At 38.3% G+C, this 27,207-nt stretch overlaps 1 protein-coding gene across 1 annotated transcript in view; it reads right to left on the bottom strand.

The window, feature by feature from the left end:
* Positions 1–27,207, bottom strand: part of Dnah9 (dynein axonemal heavy chain 9) — a 433,197-nt gene that overhangs the window by 101,443 nt on the left and 304,547 nt on the right. The window contains exons 49-53 of the mRNA XM_023705424.1: positions 15,625–16,050; positions 9,281–9,400; positions 6,627–6,815; positions 3,233–3,468; positions 557–679 (exon numbers count right to left, since the gene is read on the bottom strand). Coding sequence (XP_023561192.1) covers positions 557–679; positions 3,233–3,468; positions 6,627–6,815; positions 9,281–9,400; positions 15,625–16,050 — 1,094 coding nt within the window. The remainder of the gene's footprint in view (positions 1–556; positions 680–3,232; positions 3,469–6,626; positions 6,816–9,280; positions 9,401–15,624; positions 16,051–27,207) is intronic.

The raw sequence follows: 27,207 nt of genomic DNA, 5'->3' as shown, positions 1-27,207 counted from the left end.
CTCATGTATTTTGTTACAGCCAAATAAACGGACTAAGACAGTTCTTGAGCCAAGCATGCCCTCCTGGTATTTATCACTGACTGTCATGTGTGCAGAGAGCCCTTCTACTTCTCATTTCCCCATATATCACCTCCACCCTACGTTTGTGAACCCCTGGTCATGTGCCAGTGACTGGAGTTGCAGATGTTCATCAAATTGATAAGAATCCAAGTTCGCTGAACTCAGACATTTGGCTTGGATAAAATGTTCATGCTTTCAAAGTCTGTTTTTCAATTATTTTCCTTCTGAAACTTCTTCCCAGTTGTGCACTGTTGCCCTTTAGAGGGAAGTCAACAAGTCATTGACTGATACAAGTGAACTCTATTCTAGAAAGCCTTCTTTAGAAACCAAGAGCAGCTATATCACCTCTGCTGGAAAGGAGGACAGTGTGCCAGCTGCAGGGAGCTCCTCAAGCTGAGCTGAGGAGGGCGGACTCTAGAAAGAACAAACCTCTCCAGGATTCACCAGGGCTGTGAACCTGCCTCTCACCAAGGGCAGCTGCATGTGTGAGTCTTACCGTCCTTTTTTAATAACTTCTCTCCCAAGCAGAGGTCCCAGAACAGGATCAATGGACTCTTCCAGGTTTTCGATCAGCACTACATCTCCAGCTTCCAGGGCACGCTCTAGGGTTTGAAGGTAGCTGCAGAAGGAGGTGGGCAGTGTCAGCCTGTGGACGGGTACTGACTCAGAGGCAATTTAACAAGGCCCAAGGCAACTGTGGTCTCTAAGACACAAGGGTAAACTTGCAGACACAGCCATTAGAAATTTTTTTTAATGGCCCCATCCTTCTTTATCTAAAAGAGAATTTATGTAGATTTTGACATTTTTAGAGATAAGGAGAAATTACTAACTGCAAAAACAAATTCAAAAATTAACAATAATTCTTCAATGCATGATTAACAATTTGGTGTTTACTGTGTATATTTGAATATTTATTGCTCCTTTGGTATCTATGGGGAATTGGTTCCAGAACCTTGTAGACAGCAAACTTCACAGATTTTTAAGTCCCTCCTATAAAATAATGTCATATTTGCATCTGATTTCTGTACATCATCACAGTACTCTTACCTATAATATTTAGGACAATGTAAATGCTATGTAAATAGTTGTAATCTATTGTTTAAGGAGTAAGAAAAAGAACAAGTACATATCCAGTAATAATGCAATTTTCCCCCAAATGTCTCTAATGTATGGTTAGTTGAGTCCATTTATATAGGACTTGTAGATATGGAAGGCTGACTGTACTACACCTTCAGGTCTTGTTTTTATACCATTGAATTCATACAGCACCTTTGTATTGTATCCTAGATCTGTACATAAAATGTAAGCATTTTCCTATGCCATCAACTAGCCTTCCAAAGTCACTGTCAGTGCTTGATTATTAGATCATATATATATATATATATATATATATATATATATATATACATCTTAACATATTTATCAACCAGTTAGTAAAGGTCTAGATTACTTTTAACTTTTCAGTATTAAGTACAGCTTAATAAGTATGCTTATAGGTTGATTTCCTCTAAATCAGTTTATAAGTTTAATACAATCGTAATTCAAACAAGAATAATTATAATAATAAAGATCTTGACTACAAGTCTCAAAGTCAGTCTTAAGACAATATAACACAGGCAGTGATGAAAAGGCACTAATCGGTCCTACAAGGTCCCTCATGAGGGCAGGACTCACAGTGCCTAATTCTAAAATATTTTTTGTAACTTCAGCAATGCAGGTCTATAAAAGAAGTCTGAGAAGATATATTGGAAGGTTAGCAGTGTTTCTGAACGTTAAAAATACAGACATTTTTATTTCTTCATTTTTTTATAATTCCTTTTTCCTACCTTTCTAGCAATAATGACACAATATTTTTTGTAATGAGAAATACCACAACAAAAGTTGTAAAATATAGAAACACATAATTAAAAACTAGTATAACATTAGAGGCATAGAAAAAAATAAAGGCCCACAAAATAAAGTAATTCAGTGTAGTAAAATGGCATTTCTATTTAATTGACAAAAGGATGGAAAGTTTGACACATGATATTGGAACAAGAGCTAACCAATTGGAATATTAGTGGTACCTCATTTAGGACCTTAAAATATATTTAAAATGATTGACTTTCAAAGTAAAAAGAAATCCCATAGAAAACTTAAAAATTAGATTATTATCTAAATGCTTTCTGGAGAACAAGAGTTTTCTCAACATGGTATATGGAAGGTCTGGGTGACAAGTTTGACTAAATAAAATATAGCATGAAAAACCCCACACATAAAATTAAAAGGGAAATGGGACTCTCGAACAAAAAATACATATTTTGATATATAGAATAACATTCACATTCAAACAGTATATGACAAACCTAGAAGCCATCCAATAGCAACTAATCAATGGATTCAAGCACTGAATTAGTTGCACAGTTATTTACTGAAGGTGTACGATGTGCTATGTCAGCGGTGTTTTAGCTACTAGGAATACAGCGTTGAGCAAATATGACACAAGCTCTGTCTGAAATGTATTTAGCCAACTAGAAAGGACCATCTTAATCAAACTTTGGGCAAAAGGCCAGGATTAGATTGTTCTGTGACTGAAGATATAGATAAAAATATATCATGTCACACCTAGGTGTTCACTTCACAATAAAATTTACTCTGCAAGAAGGATCCAAATCTAGTATTCATTGTTTTCCACCTCCTTAATCACTTCTTTGAGAAACCTTCAAATGATTCTCTTCCAGTTCTCCTTCCCTCTCCCCCTCTCTTTCCTCTTCTCTTTCTCCTTTTTTTTTTTTTTTTTTCTGAGACAGGGTGTTGCTCTATATTCCATGCTGATCTTAAATTTGAGATCCATCTGCTCAAGGGCTGGGATTACAGTTATGACCCAAACTTCTAAGCTTCTATGTCAGTTCTTTATAAAACATATGATAATTTTTTGCGAACTGTAGTGACCACATCAGCAGTGACCAATTTCTAATGAGAAAGAAAAACAAAAACCTAGTACAAGGCATTTTCATTGAGATGTTTCCTAAAACATCTGATAAAATAGAAAGATACCCAGGAGAAATCACAGGGACATCAAGAAATGAGTGGTAGAGAAGAAATAAGACATCAGGGCACAATGACTGTTCCTCCTTTTTCTCTTTTCCTGAATGAATTTTGCCAGTGGTGAGCTTGACGCTAAGCTGCTTACCCTTTCTGGCCAATCTGGGTCACTTGGAGATCTTCTCCGTATCTGTTCTTGATCCACTTGATGCCTTGCAGCTGAGGGTCCACCATGAGCGGCCAGCGCTCACAGTTGGTGAGGATGGTGGCATTCTCCACAGACATACGGTCTGCAGGGAGGCCCTCGTTCCTCCAGGCAGCCACGACAGCATCATCAGTCAGTACCCTCAGGGGGTCCAGGGTTGGGGTGACTGGGATGGGAACCTAGTGAAGAAGGCTTTCTCAATAGGTATGGTGAACACACAGCATCACACTACGTGATGCTCTCCTCTAAAAGCAAGATCACACCTCCCTCAGTGTGTGCCTGGCTGTGTGATTACTTCCAGAATCAAGTTTTGTTCAAGTCCTGATAGTCTTTTCTTTTCTGGAGGGATGAATAGCAATAGAACTTCAGCCTATGTGTTCAACTCTTTATTCTTTGCTTTCTTCCCCTAAATCAGGTTTCTATTGTAGATTATTTTAGTTTCAAAAAAATCACCTCCTACATGCCTTTAACCATGTTAGCATTTATTTTCCTACTACATTTCTCTGTTTCTCCAGCGAACCCAGTGAGCCAGTACCAGGACCCACGCAGCACTCTGCTCAAACCGCTCTTTCCCATTCTCGCTTTCACCAGCCTGAAAATGGATGGAGAGGCTGACTTTCCCTGACCCAAACATTTCACTCCCAGAGCTCTGTGTACATGAAACCCCCTACATATCTCCCTGCTGGGAAGCCACTGACAATCCCTCAGCCCTGAGAACTCTGTCCCATGTCCCTTCTGTGTCCCTTCAACCTCCTTGTCTTTTCATTTTGCCTCTTTCAGCTCACTTAATTTTGCCATAAGCAATCTTTTCTCATCAATGAGTCATATACTTTTTAAAAGAAAAAAATGAGACTAAAATTTACATGGTACAAAATTTACATTTTGAGGTATGCAATTCAGTGGTATTTATTGTGTTCACAATGTTATGCAGCCATCATCTCACTCTACTTTTGAAACATTTTCATCACCCCAGAAAGAAACCCACCACTCTCTGCTTCACTCTATGCTAAGCTCCTGGCTATTACTAGTATGTTTTTTTGTCTCTATGGATTTTCCCAGTTAGATATTTAATACAAATGGAATCCTACAACATGAGACCTTTTGTGTTAGGTTGCTTTCTCTTAGCATCATGTTTTTGAAGTTCAGACAGAAGACCTTTCAATTCATCTGTCTCTCTCCTCTCTGTAGCTTGTTTTGCCCATTTACCACAGTGAAACCTCTTCAGACCGTCTCACCTGTGCCTTAGTTTTGTCTACTAAAGGTGCAAATCACTCCCACTACACAGTTAAGCAAATTAACCTCTTGGTGGTTCTTTTTTTGGGATCAAACATAGTTTGATTTTTTTTTTTGTTATCTTATATACAAAAAAATTATTCTGAGGAGGAATTAAAAGGTGTTCTCAGAAAGCCTATTGTGGTTTGAATGTACTCCAGAAAATTCATGTTTGAAATCTATGGGTTAAAATTTTAATCTCCATGATGACAGTGTTGAGAGGTAAGGTCTCATATGAGGTTAAGTGGATTACTGTCATTCTCTCATGGGAGAGGTGTAGCTGTCATGAGCATTGATTTATCAGCAGGGAACATTTGGCCTCCTTTTGCAGTCCAGTCTTGCCCTTTTGCTTTCTTCTATGGAATAACATAGCAGAAAGACTCTTACCAGATGCCAAAGCCATGCTCGTGGGGTTCCCAGACTTCCAACTATGAGACAAATAAGTCTTTGTTCTTTATAAATTACTAGTCTCAGGTATTCTGCTAGAGTAGCTGAAAGTACATAAAGACACTGCCAAAGAAGTCTATGGAATAAAAATGCTCAAGAATCCCAAGTAAAGCCAGAAAATTCCTTACTGTGAAACTTCCGATGACCTGTTATTAATAATTCTTTTGGAAATTTCATTCTGCCACAAATGTTTAAGATGAACAAAATAACTAGTACCTGTGTTCTTCCTAGTACTGAAAGCTTTTAAACCACTATTCAGCAAATTAGCATGTGAACTGGAATTTATGAGCTCATCTGAGAAACCAATCATCACTATGCAGCATGAGTTTTGCCTTCTAAGGATTCAACTACCTGTGGATTTCAGAATATATTTCTTGCTATGTGTTGCAAACTTTTTTTGCTGGCTCTACTCGTAGCTGAATTTTAGGAACTTAATCTCCTTCAGTGGTCCTTGAGCATGCTACAGACCTCCTGAACTTGAATGTCCTTTGGACTTTCCGTATGGAGGGGGTATAGCATCATGCTGGCCATCAGTGAGTATTTGAAGACTGATGACTGCAAATGATGTGACTATGTCAAGTGAATTGTAGGGATTATTGTGACTGCATGGTCCAAGCGCAGAGTGGAATACCCTTTCATCAGAAGTTAACATTTCCCTGCTTCACTGTGTTGGAGAGTGAGGTGTAGACATCAGAGTTGGGAGTAAAGTCTGCCTAATTAAATGATGAGGAACAGCTGCACAGCCCGAGGATGGGAACCAGGGCTCCCCGGGGGGTGTTATGGTTGGTGTCTAGGTGTCCCACCAAAGCCTCAAACAGTCATGGGCAGCTTCTGGAGTTTGTGATTGATTATTGTGGGTGTGGATGCTGCCCCTGCCCTGGGGTAGGTAATTTGCATTACAATGTAAGGGCGGGGAGAGAAGCTAGGGGTGTGAGATGCTGCTACCCCTCACTTGCTCTGTTGCTCTTTGCTGCCTCCATGAAAAGTTGCTCTCTGCTATGTGCTTCTCTGCTTTGGAGCCAGCTGAACATGGACTGAAACCTCCAGTAACTGTGAGCTGAATAAACCTTTTTTTCCCCTTTGGTTTGGGTATTTGTCCCAGCAACAAGAGAAGAGTAACTAAGACAGGAAGATAACACTGTTTCAATAGGGTGTCTGTAAGTCATTGGTGCAGTTTTCTGACCCATGGTTACAAACTATGCAGCTTTGGGGCCTGGTGACCAAGTACAATGGAGAACAAGGGAAGGGGACATTCTAAATGCTCGTGTGTTGCTTGACTCTGGAGCAGGCTGATCTCAGAGGAACATGGACTTCTTTTGGTGTCTCTCAAGTTTTCAGTTTTGAGAAAAGTGAGGAGATAGGAATTGGCTAGAGCACCAGGGTTCTCACACAGGACCTCAGTAAAGGGTGAGTCTCTGACCTCTGGTGGCCCACAGGGCAGCAGGCCATAACTCAGGGCAGTGAGGAGTGCATGTGGGTGCATAGCCAACAGCTAGTGCTCAGGAAGTAGCACAGTGCATGTGCACAAGGGTACTACAAGATTTGAGTTTTCATGGCTGCGTGGTGTTGCGGGTAGTCACGGGGTGATGTGATCAGGACAAATTCAGGAAGTACATACCACCAGCTGGCTGAGGTAAGGTCTCCAGGTTTGATCCATGAGGCTCTGACGGTATTTTTTTGTAAAGAAGCCGAGGTATGAAATGAAAGCAGTAATCAGTAAAATGTCTCCACATAATGTCCTTTCCTGTTGTTTGAAGTTCTGCACGGCTTCTGCCCACCTCACATTTTCAGAGGCGAGTCCTCCAACCTACCATTTCAAAGGCCAGAGAAGAAAGAATGTGTCACACACAACTTGGGGTGCAGATTTGGGTCTGCACACCGTGCTCTCTAGCAGAAGGCCCCAGGACATCATTTGTCATTTGTGTGGCCTTTTCTATTCATGGGGATTTGCCCCCATGGGACAGCCAGCATTTCAGCAAACGAGTTCCTGTTCTGTTCTATGTATTATGTGGGTGGGGGAAGGATGACAGATTTTGAATGAAGGCTTTTAGGCTTTCTACACGTGAAGATGGATACCACCTACCTCAAAGGGCTGTTGGGGAGATTAAATAGAATTGAGCGTGTTAATCACTTAACCACAGTGCCTGGTCTGTGAGACATGCAAGAAATTTGCATACCTCTCTCTTCTTTCCAGATGCTCATTTCCAAATGGGGAAATGAAAATAAACAAAATCAAGGGCATGAAATAATTCACAGTGGACAGAGAGATAGAAATGGTAATTAGGATACAATGTTAGAAGTACTATAGGGACCTGGGTGTATACACTGAGCTATGAACTGGGCAGCATATGCAGACTGGCCTGGCCCACAAGGCAGTGGCACCCTTCTGGGGAGGGTGCCAACCTTTCTATGGAGCACTACAGGGTACATGGTGGAGCTGGGTTTCTGCATTAGGACTTGCCATGTATTTTTTTTCCTTGAGCAATGGATTGTGTAATGTCAGAGCTGGGAGAGACCTGAGGGATTTGTCAACTCAGTCACTCCATGCCTCATTTTAGATTAGGTCAGAAAGGCCCACATATCTCCCCAGCGTCTCTGTTTGTTGTGACAGAGGTGGCTATGGGGTCTGTATTGTGTCTACAAGAGCAGAGCACCATTCTACCAAGTTGTGACAGAACTCAGAACGTGCTCCTGCCAGGTGCAGAAGGCTGTGCTGAGTTTCAGAAAATGAGCAGGGAGTTGGATGCTAGGCTAGCCAGGTCGATCAAGGCAACTTCTTGCACATTTGAGGAGATGTTTCTCTGCACCAAACTGTTGGTTTAGTCAAATAGAGCATCATGAAATTGAGCAATAGCTAGTCCCACAAACAAGGCCACACCTATAGATTTGTGGGGTAACTTCATTAAGGCATGGCTCTATCCAGTAATGGCTGTGACTCATTCAACCAAAATTAAAATAATGACCTTGTTACATAAATAAAGGCAGTTGGGATAAATGTAAAATAACTCAATTATATATCCCTTTATTAGTAAAGCCATTGGTACAAAGACTGTCTCTCTTTCTTTATCTTTCTCTCTCTGTCTCTCTGTGTCTGTCTGTCTGTCTCTCTGTTTCTCTCTTTCTCTCTCTTTCTCTGTCTCTCTTTCAGTTGTGTGCTCACTTTCTTTCTGCTAGGGCTTGAACCTAGGGCCTTGCACCTCCCAGACAAATACTGTCTGGAACTATCAAGCTACACATCTAACCCCCTTGGATCTCAGCTGATAGATGTGATGACAATTATAAGCCATGGGGCATTTTAAAAAGCCATAAATTCTTGACACTCCTCTCAAGAGCTGATGTCTGTCTCTCTCCCTTGGAGTTTGTAACTACTTCGACACAATGAAGTATAGTGGAAGTGACATCGTGATAATTTTAGGTCTCAGGCTTTAAAAGATTGGGACTTAACACTTCCTGTTTCTTAGAATATTTGCTTTTGGAGCCTTAGGTCACTGTGTGAGGTGTTTGACTACTTTGCTGATGAGTCTGTAGGAAGAGGACCTGAGACCGTATGGAGAAAGAGAGCTGTCCTGTTAAGCTCACCCTGCCAGCTACTGCCAAGGTGCCCAGCATATAAGGGAAGTCATCCAGCCTCTGCAGATTAGCTTGGCCCCTGGCTGAATAGCACGGAGGGGCCTCAATTGTGAAGCAGAAGCCTTGGCTAGCTGAACTCTGCCCAAATTCCTGACTCACAAAGTTGTGAAATGTAGTGGAATGGTTTTTATTTCAAAACTCTTAAGTTTTGGGGTAAATAGTTTTGAGCCAGTGGCATCCATAACGTAAGTGCTGGCGCGTAAAGTCAGGTTCAACAATGCTTAGAGTGAATCAGTTTCTCTTCTTTTTTCTTACTTCCTAATCCTGGTCCTAGACATTATTAAAATGCAACACTAACATGATCTTTAGAGTTGCCTAAAAACTCTAGCTTTGATTTTAATGCTCCTTTTGATCAGTATATATCCATATAGGATGGTTATATCCTGCATGGGCTGAGAGATTCAGCGTTTACTTCCTTCCCAACCATCTCTGTAAGAAAGCTCTTTTGACCAGATCAGAATGTGCACTCATATTTTTTCTCAAGAATTAGTCTCTGCATCCCTGGACATTTTAATAACTTCCCCCCCAAACCCACCTCAGGTCAACACAGTGCTGAGCTGAGCTCATTTATTTCCCACCTCTGTGTTACTCGACAAGTGCTGTAATATAATTAGAGCTCGGGCTGCTGAGGCACGCACTCACCAGGCGGTTTGCAAGGGAGATGGTGCCTGCGGTCACTTCAGCTTCTTGCTGACATTTGAGTTTATCTGCTGTTGCTTTCTCAAATTTGGCTGTAAGCTTTGCCAGGTTTTCATTAAGGTGCTGTTTGGGAAGGAATACAAGGTCTGTCAGTAACCCCAGCTGCGTCACCTTCAGTGCTTCTGACTTAAGAATCCTTTAAATTCTTAAAGGAATTTGTTATGGTTTGTATCTAGTTGTCCCTCCAAAGCCTTATCCAGTCATGGGGCAGCTTCTGGAGTTTGTGATTGATTATTGTGGGTGTCAGTTCTGCACCTGCTCTGGAGCAGGTAATTTGCATTACAATGTAAGGAGAGGAGAAAGGCTAGCTAGCTGCCCCAGCTCCTGTACTTCTTTTGCTCTCTGCTCTTTGCTGCTACCTTGAACAGTTGCTCTGTGCCATGTGCCACTCTGCCTTGGAGCCAGCTGAGTACAGACTGAAACCTCCAGTAACATCCTATAAGCACATAAAAACTTTTTCCTCACCTCGTGCATTTTTCTACTATCACAAAGCAAAGGAACATTTTAAAACAAAGACAGTTTTTTATTTCTTTAAATTTGTTAAAGAGTGGAAAAGAAACATGTAGCATTCATTGCCCTCAGAGTACAAATATACACAGACACAGAGGATACCCTTAACTTTGCCTATGTTTGTGCAATAACCAGAGTTAAGGCTGCTTTGCTGCTCATTGCTCAGGTACAAGAGAAATGAACACAAGGCCATGTTTATACACTCAAACATTTAAAAAAACCAGGTGCTGAGCCATCCAATTAATGGTGACACACTGGCCACACCCATTTTCCTCCTCTTTCTGCCAATTCTTTATTATGATCATGATGCTATTACAAAAGCTAGATAGATTCTGAACAAAAGCAAGTTTCTAAGAGCTTTTGCAAGTGAGGCATTCCGGTAGGTGACAAAAGTCTATGCTGCTGGAGGAAGGGCAGAGGAAGCTGAAGCTGCCACAGTTTACCCGAGAAGATACTGACTGGCCTGAAGAGGCCCATGTAAACTGGAGATTTTGAAAATGAGTGGAAACTGAAGGCTGGCCAAATAACTCAGTGGATTAAAGCACCCGCAAGCAGGTGCAGGGGCTGGGAGTTCAATCCCTGGGCCTGCCATGTTGGTCCCTCCCCTGGGGCACACTAAGAGGGCAATTGAGACTGGGCGTGGTGGCATGCACCTATAATCCCAGCTCTTGGGAGGCTGTAAACAGGCAGATCACTATGAGTCTGATCTAGTAATGAGACCCTGAACACCCTGTTTACCCTTCCCTAAAAATTAAAAAAAAATGACAATGAGTGGAAGCTAAGAATGGAAGAGCTATTTGGGAGCTAACTGATCTCCTACCTCATATCTCCATCCATATGCTTAGTACATAGCATCTCAAAGCATCCTGACATCAGACAAGGAAGTCCATATGGCAGAGAAAAGATACCATGTTTGAGCACTTACGGTATATCCAGTACAACTCATCTGATCTTGGAAACAATGTCAGACAATCACCTCTGCCCTTACCTGCAGAGCTATCTTTAGGTTTTGATATCTATTTTTTTGTTTTTTATTTTATTTAATTTTATTGAGAAACAAATAGCAATGAGACAGTTTCAAAACTGATTAATAGGACAGTTTCAATAATTAATACATTGTACATTGTTATCTTCTTAGTGGTTATCCATAGTACAAGAAGCAGACAGGTTATCCTGCCCAAACACTATTAGTACAAATCTTTCTTCTCATTGAATTAAGCGAAAATAGCTGTATGTCTATCCTAACTATCCTGCATATGCAGATACAAAATGGTCCTTCCTTTGTATCCCATTTTTTTGTTTAGTCCTGTCAGTGATGGGTATTCTATTGCCATTAAATACTATAGGTGCGTGAATTCAGCAAAACAATCCAACACAGTCCAGCAGTCCACAATAGTAGTGGGTTATCCACAGAAGTTGTTGACTGGAGCCTTTCACAGCTCAGCATATAAATATGACTGTACTTTATATACCTCGTTTTTATACTTTTCTGCTGGATGGTTAAGACCAAGATAAAGTAAGACCTATATAATAAGAAATACAATTTTTGTATCTGATAAGGTCAGTCAAGTCCCCTCAGGATTTATCCTGAGACCCTGTACCACACTTCTATATCCTTTGTCAGTGTCAGCCATGTGGATGAGTCACAGCCATTGCTTGATGAATTTGATCACTATTTTTATAAACATAAAGGGGAAAGAAGATGCTGGTAGAAACCTAGATCAAAGTAAATAAGAAGAAAGCAATGACTTGGGAGAAATATAATTCCAGCAATGAAGACAATACTAAAAACTTTTAAAGTAGTTTCTCAGAGAGATACAAGATGTTTTATCTATTAAAAGTAACAAGATGTTATTCAAAGAAGAGAACAAAACAATTTTTATGGAAATTACTATTACTGTACTATTAATGTAAAATAATAAATTCAAGGTGAGGTTTAAAGGATGAATTTGTGGAAATCTAGAAAGCACACAGTGAGAAAAGAATGAGAGAAAAGGTGATCAATTTCAGAGATCCAATATCCAACCAGTAATTACTCTAGAAGATAAAATTTAAAAAGCATTCAGGGAGGAGACTGCCACAGAAGTAATAGAAAATAATTTTCCAGATCTGCAGAAAATGCATCTATATATCTATATCTATATCTATATCTATATCTATATCTATATCTATATCTATATCTATATCTATTTTTTTGGCAGAACTGGGAATTGAACTCAGGCCCTTGTGCTTGTCAAGGAAGCATTTATTCCACTGAGCCACCTCCCCAACCCCGCATCTGTATGTATTATGTATGATGAATAAAAAAGAGACAGCAAAGTACGTAAAAGTAAAGCTTCAGATACCAAGAGTAAAAGAAGTGTTAGAAACCTGCAAGAACAGGAGAAAGAGCCAGTAGATCAACAAAGGAAGAGAATGCTAATGGCCCGTCAGACTTCTCATCTGATAAGAGCATAAAGCATGACCTTATGTTCATTTCTCTTGTACCTTAGCAATGACCAGCAAAGCAGCCTTAACCATGGTTACTGCACAAACATGGGCAAATGTAAAGGTATCTTCTATGTCTTTGCATATTTGTACTCTGAGGACAATGAATGCTACATGCTGCTGTTCTACTCTTGTTAAAGTAACACATTTAGAGCAATAAAAACTGTTTTTGCTTTAACTGTCTTTGTTTTCCTTGAGAAAAGTTATCGACCTAGAATTCAATACGTAGCAGATGTTTTTGGATCAGTTGAAGACTAAAATAAGGGCATGTATCAGAATAACTATTCAGAAAATTTACTCCTCACTTAATTTTTTTTGAGAAAGCAACTGGATAAAGTAAGAAACCGAGAAAAAAGGAGGCATTGAGTCCAAAAGTCACTGAAACTGACTCAAAAAAGACAGCAACACTTGCTTACTCTCTAAAATTTATTGAAGCTCTGAAGTGAGGACAAAGGAGAAGGATCTGCAAGGCAAAAGACTTGGCAGAATACTAGATTGGGCAGAGAACTTAAAAACAAAGGAGGTGAGGGCCATGGAGATAGCTCATTAGAATAAGCACTTCCCTGGCAAGTGCAAGGACCCGAGTTCAGTCCATGGTTCTGGAAAAAGAACTAATATAAGAAAAGAGAAGGTAGACACTTCATGGGGGAAATAAAGTTGTAAAAAAGAAAAAAAAAATATAATTATGGGGTACCTCTTACATCTGCTTACAATACTGATATACTCACAGAATATAAACAGAATTTCTATTTTAGTGAATCAATCTATGGACAGAGCATGGGACACTTACTTTTGGTTATAGAACACAGACTACTTGTTTTCAGTTTAGGCAGTTATAAAGCTGAAGTGGTAAGCCATGATAGCAGAAGTTGGGAGGTAGAAGGAGGAATCGGAAGCTGAAGGCAAGGGTAATAAGTAGCTCTATTGAAAGCTGGGCACTCACAGGAAAGTCCTCTATAGTAGAATGAGAAAGAAGGTAAGGACAACTAAAACAATCTGTCAAAACTCTACCCTGCAGATAGCTTCATCTGGCTAGCAGATAGACAGCTGCTGTAGTAATATTTACCAAGAAATAGAGCTATGAGCCCAGTGCATGGACAGAAGTCAAAAATTCAAATAAGTAGAAAAAGAATAGTGTAAACCAGTCAGATAAGTGTAGTGTTGCTAAAAATAGGAGTTGTTGATAAGGTTCATGGCAGAATGCAGCAAAATTGGTTGGAGGTTGAGCTGCTAGTTAACAAGAGGATCAGTGAATGATGCTTGAGAATCTTCTGAATGATTTTAGACTGGTCAGAAATCAGACATTTACATAAATGCTCCTGGTGTTTTAAATATTTACAAATAATCAACTCATCTGCAAATGTTTTACTATATGGAGAAAATAAAACAGTTGAGCCAGTACATAACAGGCTGTTACGTGGCTTCCATAATTTTTTAAGAGCAAGAAAAGAATTAAAAGGGGACTGTACTCATTAGAAGGTCTTTGATACAATTTGATCTTTTCCCCTGTGCAGAGTTGTAGCTTCAGTGAAAATGCTTTGCTTGGTCTGCTTACTGCTATTTTTATAAATTAGGATATTCATATGTAGTCATCACAGAAAAAATATAGATGATCAAACAAATGTAAAGCACCCCAAGTCCAATCCACCACCCAGAGATCATTACCACTCTTATGAGGTTAATGTATTTTCATTTTATATAACCAAATTAAAATTTTGGTTTTATAAAATATAAAATATTGTTATATTAAAGTGTTATATTAAAATATTGCACAGTCTATTTTGCTATACGGTCTCCCAGTTTTTCTATTCTGATTATAATATTCATTACTTGGAATTGTACCCCAAATCCTAAAAGTAAGACCTACACGCGCATGTGAGTGAGGCAAGAAGGCTGCCTGCCCTCAGCAACACGTGGGCAAGAATTTCTTGCCTGGCAGGGTGTCTACATTACAGATAGATGTCAGTCCTTCTCTCATATTAGAAGGGATTGTCCCCATTTTGGGGAGGTTGACAGGCATGTGTATAAGCAAAGAATGAAGAGGAGGTGGTTCAAAGCAAGAATGTTTTCTTTTCTTATTTTATCCAGGAAATATTTTGGCAGAAAAGAAGTGCCTTGCTAAGGTAGCCAAGTATTTTTAAGATATTCTCATTGCTTTCACAGGTTGAGTGGGCTCGTCCTGTGAATGTTGGCTACTAAAAAGGTATAAACATTTTGAAAACATTCTCTCTGCACCAAATGTTCCTTTAATTAGAATAACTTGAGTAAAGAATCTTTGAAAATTCAGTTCTTGCGACATTTTTTGGGAGAGACTGAAGAATATGAACATTAGCAGGGAGCCTCTCCCCCTCAAAAAGAAGCTGGAATAGCATGTTATGGTGCTTTATACTTGATATTCTGTGAAGGGGCCAGGTGTGGAGATTATCACTTGCTTTTGTAAATAATCCCACAACACTGGATTCAGAAAGCAAGCACGCATACTGCTAGGAGATTAGTTGCTTATGCTAGAGACTTTAACCCAATAAACCTATGTCACATGAAGCATGCTGCATGTCGATAGCACCATGTTTTTCCCAATTGGTAAAACTGTGCTTTAGAATCATGATGAATTTGTAGCAAAAATCTTATTTTCCTGGACTGCTTCTGTCAAAATGAAAGATCCATAGTTGTTTGGATTGAACTACATCATGGTAGTGATGAGTATGTGCTCATGGTTGAGTGCACATACACAGAACAGTTGGGACCAAAATCATGATGGCACTTGCTGTGGTTCCCTTTATCATGGGCTGGCCAGACAGGTAGACCGTTTGCCAGAACTGAAGCTACTAGGTACAAAGGGTGAAGAGCCAACTAAAACTTTCATTTCAAAGGGGATGGGATCGAAAAACCTTAACCATGTGTTCTTAACTATCAAATGTATAAAAATGTTGAATTCATTTGTGTTTAATAAGAAAGCAGTTCGCTCCACAGATTATCAGTTTCTTCTATCATGGGTTATCTTCCTTCCATCTTTGCTTTCCTCAGAGGATAAAAGAAAAACTTTTCAGACCAGTACTGTATACGACTGGCCCAGGGGATTTGTCTTGTTTAGTCTAAATGGTGTTAGAGAAACAAATGTGAAAAATTGTCTCTACTGAAGATGAGGAATTTTATGCAAATATTTTTCCATAAAAATTTGGCTTTCCTACTAGGGTTAGATATTGTAACAATGGTGGATAATGACCAGAGGGTGCTGTGTATATTAGGGGTTGTGTTTGCATTAGAGTCAAGGGGTCTCTGGGCTCACTCACGGCAATCTTGGCTTTGATGGCTGCCAACTTCTCCTGGGCGGCTGTGAGGTCTGAGGTAGCTTTGCTTACTGCCTGGCGCTTGGGTTCCACATCACAGAACACCTCGTAGAATCTCACAATGTTTATAACCCAAGAGCACAGGCCTGCAGCTGCGTAGGACTTGCTGGCCACGAACTCTGGGTTGAACTCAGGATCTTGCAGGTATGGCCGGATGGCTTTGAGGCAATTCTCATGAATGTTCTCCTTGTTGAAGTTGATGAGGGAGTCAAGGAAACTGTCCACTTTGGCCATAGTGACCTTGGCAGCCTTCCAGCTCCGGTCCTTGGGCACTTTGCCCCCTGGGGCCATGAGCACCATCACTGCGGCGCTGACATTGCTGACGGCCGGAGGCGGGGAACCGAATGACTTCAGCTCTGTCAGGTTGGTCTGAGAAAGGAGAGAGAGGTTGTTAGAGGAAAGTGAATGAGCTTTCTTTGTGGTTGTGCACCGACAGAGCTAGGTTGTGGAGTGATCAGTCTGAAAGCCTGCTTTGAAGCCCGCAGCAGCCCTCTGAGTTTTAAATATTATGACTCATCAAAAGGAAACCAAAGCTACTCCTCAGTGTTGTAGACTTCCCTGAATGGTTAACTGAGGCTCAGCTATGTTCTTTCAGTACTTTAACTGACTTGCAGCCCATTAGAAACACAATTATTTCATATTCAGCTGAAAAATATAAGGATGCCAACATACTCTGAAATATGCAGCATGACATGAATAAAAGATAAGGTTATTATAAATTAATTTCCATCGTGAATTGAAGAGAATATTACTGAAACTCAACTAATTTTTTCTTTAATTAAACTGCTTTGTTCCATGAGCTCGTTCTAACTACACTTGACTGTTCTCACACCAAAGTGGCAGTTTCTGCCAGGAAATAGTTCAGCCTGAAATCCAGGTATAGCTCAAGAGTCAGGTGCCTTTGATCCATCTCAGGTTGATCCTTTGCTGCAGGTTTCACTTGCTCCAGAAGGCAGACCTTGGTATACCACTTAAAGTTCCCAGAACTTAGTGCCCTTTTGTATAAAGGAGGGACAAAAACACCTACTAATGAGTATGAGAAATTATGTCCTCAACATTCATCAATTTGCTTTTGTGACATTCATTGAGAAGGCTACTCACTGTCACAAGTTTGATTCTGTAAATGAGGAACTACTTTGATTTCAAAGATTAGATCCTTTTCCAAATGATCTTGAGGTACTTCTGAGCCTGGAACTCTACCAGAGGCAGGACTATTTTCAGGATTAGTGGAAATACTAAGGAAGATACTCTATTTCCTCTTGAAGTGTTTTCTTATTTGGCTGTGGCATCCCATCAAGGGCAGGGATGAAGGACAGCACAGATGCGAGAGGGTTGGTTGCACAGCTGTGGTGGCCACCTCCACAGAGAGAAAAGATAGCAAAGTGAGGATGTACAAAGGGAAGGAGAGGCTCTTCCACTGAATAGTATAGGTGAATCATGTTCAAAGAATTCAATTAAAATACAGAAAAATATATAAGGATTGATTCTTAGGATGAATGCTACAACCCAGCTGTGTCATTTGTTGGATTTCAGCGCAGTTCCTTTTGGTATCTTTCATATTCATATATGTACAAATGCCCCAGGATAAATGTAATTATTATGTACTGTAAACATATTCTAATAATAGCAAAAACAAAGCTTTGTGGTGTAGCCCTTCATGACAAGAAGATATTTGAAGAAACAGAGGAAAAGAGTAAATTCCTGAGGCAGATTCCTGGGGAAAGGCAGCCAAAACTACAGCTGAAGTAATAGCATAAGACAGGAGTAGGGCGTAGGCGGTGTATGTACTCACTCAGAACAATATCGGCTTCCTTCTGAGAAATGTCCCTTCCAACGTTATGTTTCTAGTAATAGTACTATAGCTGCCTGCCCTATAGTAGCTAGCTTGAGGGTTCATGTCCAAACAAAATCATTTCCTACAGCTTTTTAAATTTTGACTTACACTGGAGAAAAATTCTCTATCTCTCCTGATTGCAAACTTACATGTTCATTCCATTCAATCATTCAACACCTGTTTTCCTGAGAACTTGTTATGTGATAGTTTTTGTTCTAGGCACTGGAAGTCTCTTGTCTTTGCTAGAATATAAGATTCCTGGAGGCAGAAATCTTTACTCATTCCTGCCAGCTACACAAAGAGCACCAGTATGTCTTTGTTGAATGAATAAATGAATGAGCAAATGGATGTGCAGAGTCATTCACTGAACAAATATTTATTCAGTGGGCAGGCATTGTTTTGAGTGATAAGGGTACAGTGGTAAATGAGAAAGCCAGGTTCTTTCACTCATTCAGCTGGAAGAGACAGGCGACAAAGAAATAAAATCATTGATATTTTTGATAGTGACAAAACCACTCTGGTTGTGAGAAAATGGGATAGAGAAGTCTTGGGTGGGATGGTACCACATTAGCTAGGGTGGTAGGTCTGAGAAGGCCTTTTTGAGAGTGAGATACTCTAGCCAGGATCTAACGGATAAGAACGAGAAAGACAGTTCTTGGTATCTGCAGGACGACTGTTTCAAGCTGATAAGTCTGCAAAGGCAGAGGCAAGAATGCTCAGCTAGAGGTACTGTGTAGAAGAATCAGGAAAGCCTACGTGCAGTCAGGGCCAGGCCATGAGGTGCTGTGGGGAGGATTTTGGATTTTATTTCCATTTCAACGGGAAGTCCTTGAAGATTTTTAGGCAGGGAATGACGTGATCTTCCTTATGCTTTTTTGGTACAAGGAATGAAATTGAGGACCTTGCACTTGCCAGGCAGGTACTTTGCCACTTGTCCTAAACTTTGAGAGTGTTAAAAGAAAAAAATTACAACAAATCTAGAGATGCAGATCTCAATTGGCTTCATGCAGTGGCCAGAACCCAAAATGCTTCAGGATGTTCCACCTCACCACATAGATGGGTTATACTATAGTCAAAAAGGGAAATGACCTACAGAAAGTGTGAGGGAGGTGCCCACACACTGCTGATTGGTGACAGCTTGGCTTTTACCTTAGCTGATCTGGCTTGAATAGTTGGCTGCTTGTAGTTCACTGAACATCACCTGCTTAGAGTCGACTATATGCTATAGAAGTTGGTTGCAGCGGATTTGCACATCATGTTAGATAAACCTTCAAACATGTGCAGAAGCAGCTGTAGGCTAAACTTGATTTTGTTTAACCACAGCCAACTGTGAGAGAGTGTACATGAGAGCTAGAGTGGATCTCGAATGGTTAGGGAGGCTGCTACAGCTGTGTACCTGGGAGACAGAGGCTGATGAGGTCCAGTCCACTCACGATGTAGTGGTAGGAAATGATTGGGTTTGGAATGCATTTTTGTAGGCAGAGCTTATTGATAGTTTTGGTAAGAAACACGAGAGAAGGTCACTGCTTATTCTTTTTTTTAATATGTTAAATTTTGTTTTTATTTTATTCTGAAATAAGTAAAATAGATTTTTAAAGACAAGCACAACAAAACCATAGTTGTTCTACAGTTACAGATTCTAGAAGCTATCTGGATAGACTAAATAGATTAAATTCTGCTAAAGCTTTTCAGGTGAAAAACATAGAGGAACAAAATATTAAAAGAAATAACTTAAAGTTACACTTTCAGACACCCTGAAACCTGAAAGGATCACGATGAGTCATCTGAGAACCCATTCTGAGCTATAAAACACAAAATATCTTTTTATGCTTAAGTTTTTTTCTCTAGGTTTTCTTTCTTTTTTTTTTTTCAAAGTTTTATTGATAAACAGCAATGAGACAGTTTCAAATCAAATCGGAAGTACAGTTTCAACAAATAATACACTGCACTGCTTATTCTTAAGAGAAGTTTTTTTAGTATGATTTATAACTGGTGGTTGAAACACAATTTTATAAAACATACAAGGTCTGGGAAACCTAAGACCTATTCAAAACTTTTATCTTATGGAAAAAATGCTTTGCTGAAGGTTCCGTGTAAATGTCTATGAAAAGTTTAGATTAGTTCTTTAGAATAATACTCCTAGAAGTGGACTTGTTGGGTCATTGCATAAAAGTATTTTCAATATTTTTTGCATATATAACACATTTCTCAGGGATTTTGGTTCTAATTATCAGTGAGAGTTTATATGCACTCCTGCCTTTTTTGGCATTTGGTAATACTGTTTTTTTTCCCCAGTATGCTAGGAAGAAAATTACACTACAACCATGATTGAATTCATTTATGTGTATGCATGTACAGGCAGATAAGCATATTTACTAGTGATGCTAAATTTTTGTGTGGGTAACCTATTGGAATTTTTTGCTCTTGAATTTTGCCCCTACTTCTGTGGTTGTCTTTTTTTCATTTATGTTTTAGTCATAGTCCCTGTAGACAAAAAGATGATGCAACATACTAGTTCTTTTAGAAAAGTTAACCAAAGAAGCTATTATAAATGTGTAGACTGAAGAAATACAAGAGACTGTTTCCCTAGGCTAGTAATATGGTGTGCTGAGCCGGAGTGGTTCCTTTCCAACCCAGAGCCTGAGCAGAGGAAGAAGTGGCCAGCAGGACCTGGAGAAATAAACATTTTCATTCTCATTTCAAAGGGAATAAAATGATTATCTTGAGTACTGAGAGCTTGTTGTCATGGGAAGGACAAACTAATAGGAGGGCAGGACTGGACACAAAAGTTAGGAAGGCTGTTATAGTTGTCTAGGCAGAAAAGGAGGGTGGCTTGTTCCAGGGGTTTTGCAGGGCAAATAGTGAGAAGTGCCAGATTCCTGTTAGGAGCATCACTTTCTACAGAGGGCAGGTGGGCTGCAGGAATGAACACTGTCATTCTCCCTCCATTCAACTCTTGGTGCTCATCTTGGCCAAGGTCACAGGAAGCTGCAGAGCAGAAATAGATCACTAATGCAAGCCTTTTCAGTCTCCAAGATCATGGGAAAAATAGAAAGGAAAAGCAGGTGGGGTCAATGAGAAGACAGGAGAATTATAGACAGGGACTTCCAGCACAACTTGTGAGAGCTTTTATAAAACATAAAAGATATTCACTTTTCTCATATATATTGGAAGTTTCTTATTAAATTTTATGAGCTTTATCATCTATAGAACTTTAAAGCTTTCATGTGGTCAACTTAGATATCCTTTTATAAATGATAGTGTTCTTTGCTTCTATGGCATGAAAGATGTTTCACAAATATTAAAGTTGATATGAAAAGTTCCAGTCTCATTTCTTTCTTAGTCTTGACTATTTTACACGGCAATACTATTTTATCGTTTTATTAAGAGACTATATACTTACTGTAGAATGTCCAGCAAAAGTAAAAATGAAAACAAGAATCACTCACAATATTACTACCCAGAGACAGGCATTATTTATGGCTAATGTGTTTCATTTTGTAGCTTTCTTTACTGTTGGTCAGTTGGTCTGCCGTATATATGACACACACACACACACACACACACACACACACACACACACACACACACACACAGAATATATCTAAACACAATTATATGTGTTAATCTTCATACACATGTGTATATTTACCTACATGTATTAAATAATTAATCCATAGTTTTCTGTCATTTGGTATACTACAATTTATGTATCCAATTTCATGATGAACATTTAAGCTATTAAATCTTTAATAGCTGATTAGATAATATGAACTTTTAATGACATTAGAGACAACTAAACCAAAAATCATATTGGACTTCTATTAGAGTTATCTTTAACTTACAAATAAATTAGAGGAATAGTGGCATATGTATAAATTTGAGTCTTCTGATTCACAAATCTGGTATATTTTATTCACATCTTTTCTTTGTGTCTCTTGATACAGATGTGCATTTTTCTTCACAGTTTCAACAAATTTACTTACTTATTTGTACCTTATGTTTTGGTTGTTATTTTGAGAATATACTTTCTAATTCGCTACTGTGGACATTAGGAGAGAGCTATTACATTTTATAATTTATTTTACAAATAAACCCTTAACATTTCCCTTTTGTTTTATTATAGTTTTATAAGATCCATAAACAATAACACATATCTATTATTTTAAACATTCATGTGATTAATATCTTTTTATTTACTATTGGATTGGTTAGGAATCTAGGACAATTTTTTTTAAGTAATAGTAGTGAAGTATTCATAGAGGTCTTTTCCTATGTTTATGGCAGTGCCTATAACGCCCTACAATTAGGATATCTTGGTTTTGGATTGGGATACATTGTTATTTATTAGCAAAATATACATGTCCTTTTATTCCTACTTTACTAAAAGTTTTAATAAACAATGGATATTGAATAGAGGTAAATACCATTCTGATATGGTACTAAGAGTTACTTAGTACTGTATCAGATAATCATGATTACTAAGAGTATTGATGTATGGTTGGGTATGATTATTTGAATAGCCTTATAAAGTAGACAAATCTTACTCATTTTTGCCATTTTGCTGTGTGAATAAATTATTTCAACTGACTTACTAGTCTATTACATACATAACTTACACCATCATTCATAAATTAAATTAATCATATTTTATTTTCATATGTCCTATCACTTTTAGTATTTAGCATGCCTCATAATGTAGCACTAAGAAGTCTCATAAGAAAAAAATTTGTGTAAATCTGTTATTGCAGAATCCTCAGAATTACTGATCATCAAATCTGTTCTTATAATAGTTGTTAACAGTAAGTTACAAGTTAAAAGACAAATGGCAAACTAGGAGAAAAGACCGTAACATATACACTAAGGAATTAGAAGCAAAAGTTTGTAAACTGTAACTACAAATTAATGAGAAGCACATTATCTGAAAGGAATCTGAACAGGTAATGGACAAGAAAAGAAATTTAAATATTTGACTGAATATTCAGTTTCAATAAACAAAACTATTTAAAATTAAAATAAAAACAATTTTTTACTCATTTCATTGACATAAATTAAAACTATTGGCAATAGCTAAGGTTGGCAAAGATGTGGGAAAAACAGTGCTCATAACTGTACATAGGAGAGCCATGTTGGATGGAAAGTTGGCAGGATTTATTGAGGAAACTTACTGTGTTAGCATTTCTTACTGATTCTGTAACAATTCACTTAGCCTTACTAACTCAAAACATGGTGGATTCATTGGTGCACAGTCCTGGAGGCCCAAAGTCCTAAAATCAAGGTATCGTAAGGAATGGTGCCCTCTGGGAGCTTTAGGGGAGAATTCATCTCAGGCATTGCCCAGCTCCTAGAAGTTTTGTCACTCTCTGCCACATCACACCAGCATTTCCTCTTGTCACTTTATCATCAGTCCAGCATGACCCAGGATACTCTCCCTACGTACAGGTCCTTGGTGTAAACATATCCATCCATAAAGTTACTTTTCCCATATTTAGTACCAGTTTCATTTTCTAGCAATTAGGATGCAGACAGATTTGGGGAAGGTAACTTACTTAGTCTGCCATGTTGCTGTACCAGATAACCATAGTTATTTGGGCTGGAAAGATACTTGTACTTATGCAGTGGAGATGTATGTGCAAAGATTTTTGAACTGGCAATAAACTAAATGTGCAGCAATAGATGAATTCATACAATGCAGTGTAATTATAACATGTACTATTGTAATGGATTAAATAAATCAGGTATCAGTGAATGTAGTCACATGAAATATCTTTTTTTAAGAGGGAAAATAGGATTCTACTTAAAGAAAAAGATAGTATTTCTCCGTCTGGCTTATTTCACTTAGCATAATGTCCTCCAAGTCCACTCACTTTGTTAGAAGTGGCAAGACCTTCTTTCTTTGAAGGCTGAATCATATTCTATTGTATGTACATATGTATAACACATTAAAAATGTATTACTTGTTGATAGATGCAAGTTATTTTCTATCTCTTATTTACTACTGGGGATCAAACTTATGACCTTGTCCTTGCCAGGCAGGTGCTTATGCCACGGAGCTATCTCCCCAGCCTCTATCTCTTATTGACTAGAAATAAATCTGCAATAGAAATGGAAGTGAAGATATCTTTGTGAGGTGCTGATTTCTTTTTTTCTTTTCTTTTCTTTTTTTGTTTATCTACCCAGAGAAGGGTTTGCTAGGTCATATGATTGATATATTGTTATATTTTGCATACTGTTTTCCCTAATGGTTGTAACCAATTTGTATTCATGTAGGAAATTTTCTAAGAAAGTAGATCTTTGAGGTTCTTAACTCACACACACACACACACAAACACACACACACATACACCCACCTATTTCATGCATAAGTATGTGAGGTGATGGATCTGTTAATTTTCTTAACTGTAGCAATTATTTTATTGTGTATATCAACACATTATGTCATATACCTTCAATGCATACAGTAAAGCGGCATCTGTTTGCTTTTAAAAGATGTTATACATTTATATGTACATTTTTACAAATTAAGGAGTAGATACACCCAGATTATTATAGGAAATATCTTCTGTGACAGAACTGGGGCTGGAGTAGAAGATGAGCACAATTTTACATTTGATCCTACATATGCTACATAGTGAGAATTATTTTTAATAATGAAAATGCCATTACACATTATGTATATAGTAAAAAACCAAATTCACTGTCAGAATGGATGAGAAATAGAAAATTATAAGCAGGTTCATGGAAGAGTATAAAGGCTATGACACTGGAAAATAAATCACAGAAAAAGTTATGCTGGATTTATTTTACTTTAGCTATAAAAGCAACACAAAACTGCTAAATTGGAGACAAAACGTGCAGAGACTTACTACCAAGCTCTGATTTACAGGTATTCTTTATGTATGAGCTGAAGATTTATTGCTAACTTTGAAAATAATGAGCAAACAGGAAAATGGTCCTTAAATATCAGAGTCTTGTGAGTACAGAGGATTTCGAGAATAATGTCCAGGAGTCCTTGGGATCATGAAGCAGTATTTATGTTAGCTACCCATATTTCACTCAATTCCACTGTCCTCCATCAAAGAAAGCCATTTGAGCCCCAATACTGAGATTCAACCTGTAGAATACAAACACTGGTCTACAGTTAAACATCTTAGTGAGGGCACAGGGCTGGTAATGATGTTCAGCTCACATCATTTGGAACTCCCTCTACCACATCAGTCTTGCAGCACCCACAACACAGACGCTCCACACCCGATATGCATCCATACCTTTGCAAAAGTTATTCTTTCTCAGTGTGTTCTTTTCTACCACCGTCTTCATCTAGCTAAGTATTCACTGGAATAAGACCTGCTTGACGGGTTTTTTCTTTTGTGTCTCTTACCCAGTTAGAAGTTAGCTTTGTCTTCTCTGTGTTTGCATGTCACTGAGTTTTAATTTTTATTTCTGTTATGGAATATATGCGCATAGCTTCCAAATTGTAATAGAAGTACAAGGCTTGGTATTAAAGCACGTGCCCAATCACCTCAAATATACCTCCCTGGAGCCACTAATACAGTTTTTCCATCATCACTTCCAGATCTACCTTTTATTGACCAAAACCATGATTATAATGCTAATATATTCCTCCTTTCACACATTATTAAGGGGCTTACTACTGAACGGTATGAATATTTAATAATATTTTGTTACTGATTTTTCCCTCTTAGTAGTTGCTTGAAATAAAAACTAGGGGTAATATTACAATAGAACTGCAGGCTAATATCCATGATGGACACAGATGCAAAAATCCTCAATGAAATACTAATAAACCTAACAATATACTAACAGGATTATTTACCACGATCAGGCAGAATTTATCCATGGGATTGAACTGTAGTTCAGTGTTTACAAATCAACAGATATGATGTAGCACAGTAGCAGAAAGAAGCACAGAACTCATATATCATCATTGAATTAGATACAAAGAAAATATTTGACAAAACTTAACATTCTTTCATCATAAAAGCATTCAGAAAAAATAAATAAAAGAACTCAGAAATTAATGTTTAATGAACACACTTCAATATAAAAGAGGCCATATGCTTGTAAAATAGGTCTACCACTAACATTGTACCAAATGGTGAAAAACTAGATTTCTTGCTTCTAAGGTTAGGAACAAGAAAAGGGTCCTTACTATCTTCATGTCTACTCAACATAGTATTGGAAGTCTTCTGAAGAGCAATAAGACTAAAGAAGGGTAAGAAAATCACGTAAAAAGAAAAGTGCTACAAAAGAACAAAACATTTTTAATGAATTTAACCAAGGAGCTGAATGACCTCTATACTTAACACTATAAAACCTTAATGAAGGAACCCAGAGACACAAATGAATGGAATCCTGTGTTCATCAATTGAAAAGAATTTAATATTGGTAAAATGCCCATACTATCAAGGTGATAGACCATTCAGTGCTATCCTCTTTGATGCCCAATGCTGCTTTTCATAACTATAGAAAACCCAATTTTAAAATTCATATGGACTCACAAAATATTCTGAATTGTAAGGTAGACAAACCTAAAGAACACAACTTGAGACATCACACTACTTTACTTCAAACTATTATACACAGTTATAGTGTATAATAGTTAAACCAACATGATATTGGTATATAAACACATTGGCCAACAGAACATAATAAAGAGCACAAAAAACCCCTACTAATCTACCATCAACAAGTTCTTGACAAAGAAGGAAAGAATGCACAATGGGAAAAGAACAGTCTCTTCCATAAGTGGAATCGGGAAATCGGGTACTCATATGTAAAAGGGTGAAATTGTACATCGGTCCATCCTATATGTAGAAAACAACTCAAAATGAATGAAAGACTTAAGCATAAGACCCAAATCTCTAAAATTACTAGAAGATCATACAGAGAAAAGAACTACAGATCCTTGGTCTGGAAATAGGTTTTTAGAGTTGATCACCAAACACAGGCAATAAAAATAAAAATAGACAAATCAGGGTACATCAGAATAAAAAGTTACATCAAAAACAAGTTTTTGCACAACGAGGTAGACAGACTATCTATAGGTTGGGAGAAAATATTTGAAATCTACACGTGATGAAGAATTAATGTTTAAAATGCATAAACTCTATAGAAAAAAATTAGTTTAAGAAATGAGCAAAGGACTTGTTACGATTTGTGTATAGGTGTCTCTTGAAAGCCTCAAGCAGTCATGGATGGCTTCTGAGTTTGTGATTGATTACTGTGGGTGTGGTTGCTGCACCTGCGCTGGGGCAGGTAATTTGCATTACAATGTAAGGTGGGAAAAGAAGCTAGCTGCTTGAGCTGCTGCTACCCCTCCTTTGTGCTCTTGCTCTTTGCTGCCTCCATGAAAGGTTGCTTTCTGCTATGTGCTGCTCTGGGTTGGACCCCGCTGAGTATGGACTGAAACCTCCAGTAACTGTGAGCTAAATAAACCCTTCCTTCCTTCAATTTGGATGTCAAGAGTAACTAAGACAAGACTTGAGTAGACATTCCCTCTAAAAGACATATGAATGGCTACTACATACATGAAAAACTCAACATTGTTAGTAATTAGGAAAACATAAATTAAAACCACTGTGTGATTTTGCCTACACTTATTAGAATAGCTAATATAAAAAGATGAAAGTCCCTGACTAACTATATATACTGATATCTGTGAACTAAGC

The sequence above is a fragment of the Octodon degus genome, unplaced genomic scaffold (genome assembly GCF_000260255.1).
Source record: "Octodon degus isolate 3935 unplaced genomic scaffold, OctDeg1.0 scaffold00219, whole genome shotgun sequence".
Taxonomy (NCBI): domain Eukaryota; kingdom Metazoa; phylum Chordata; class Mammalia; order Rodentia; family Octodontidae; genus Octodon; species Octodon degus.
This window is presented reverse-complemented; position numbering and strand designations above follow the sequence as displayed.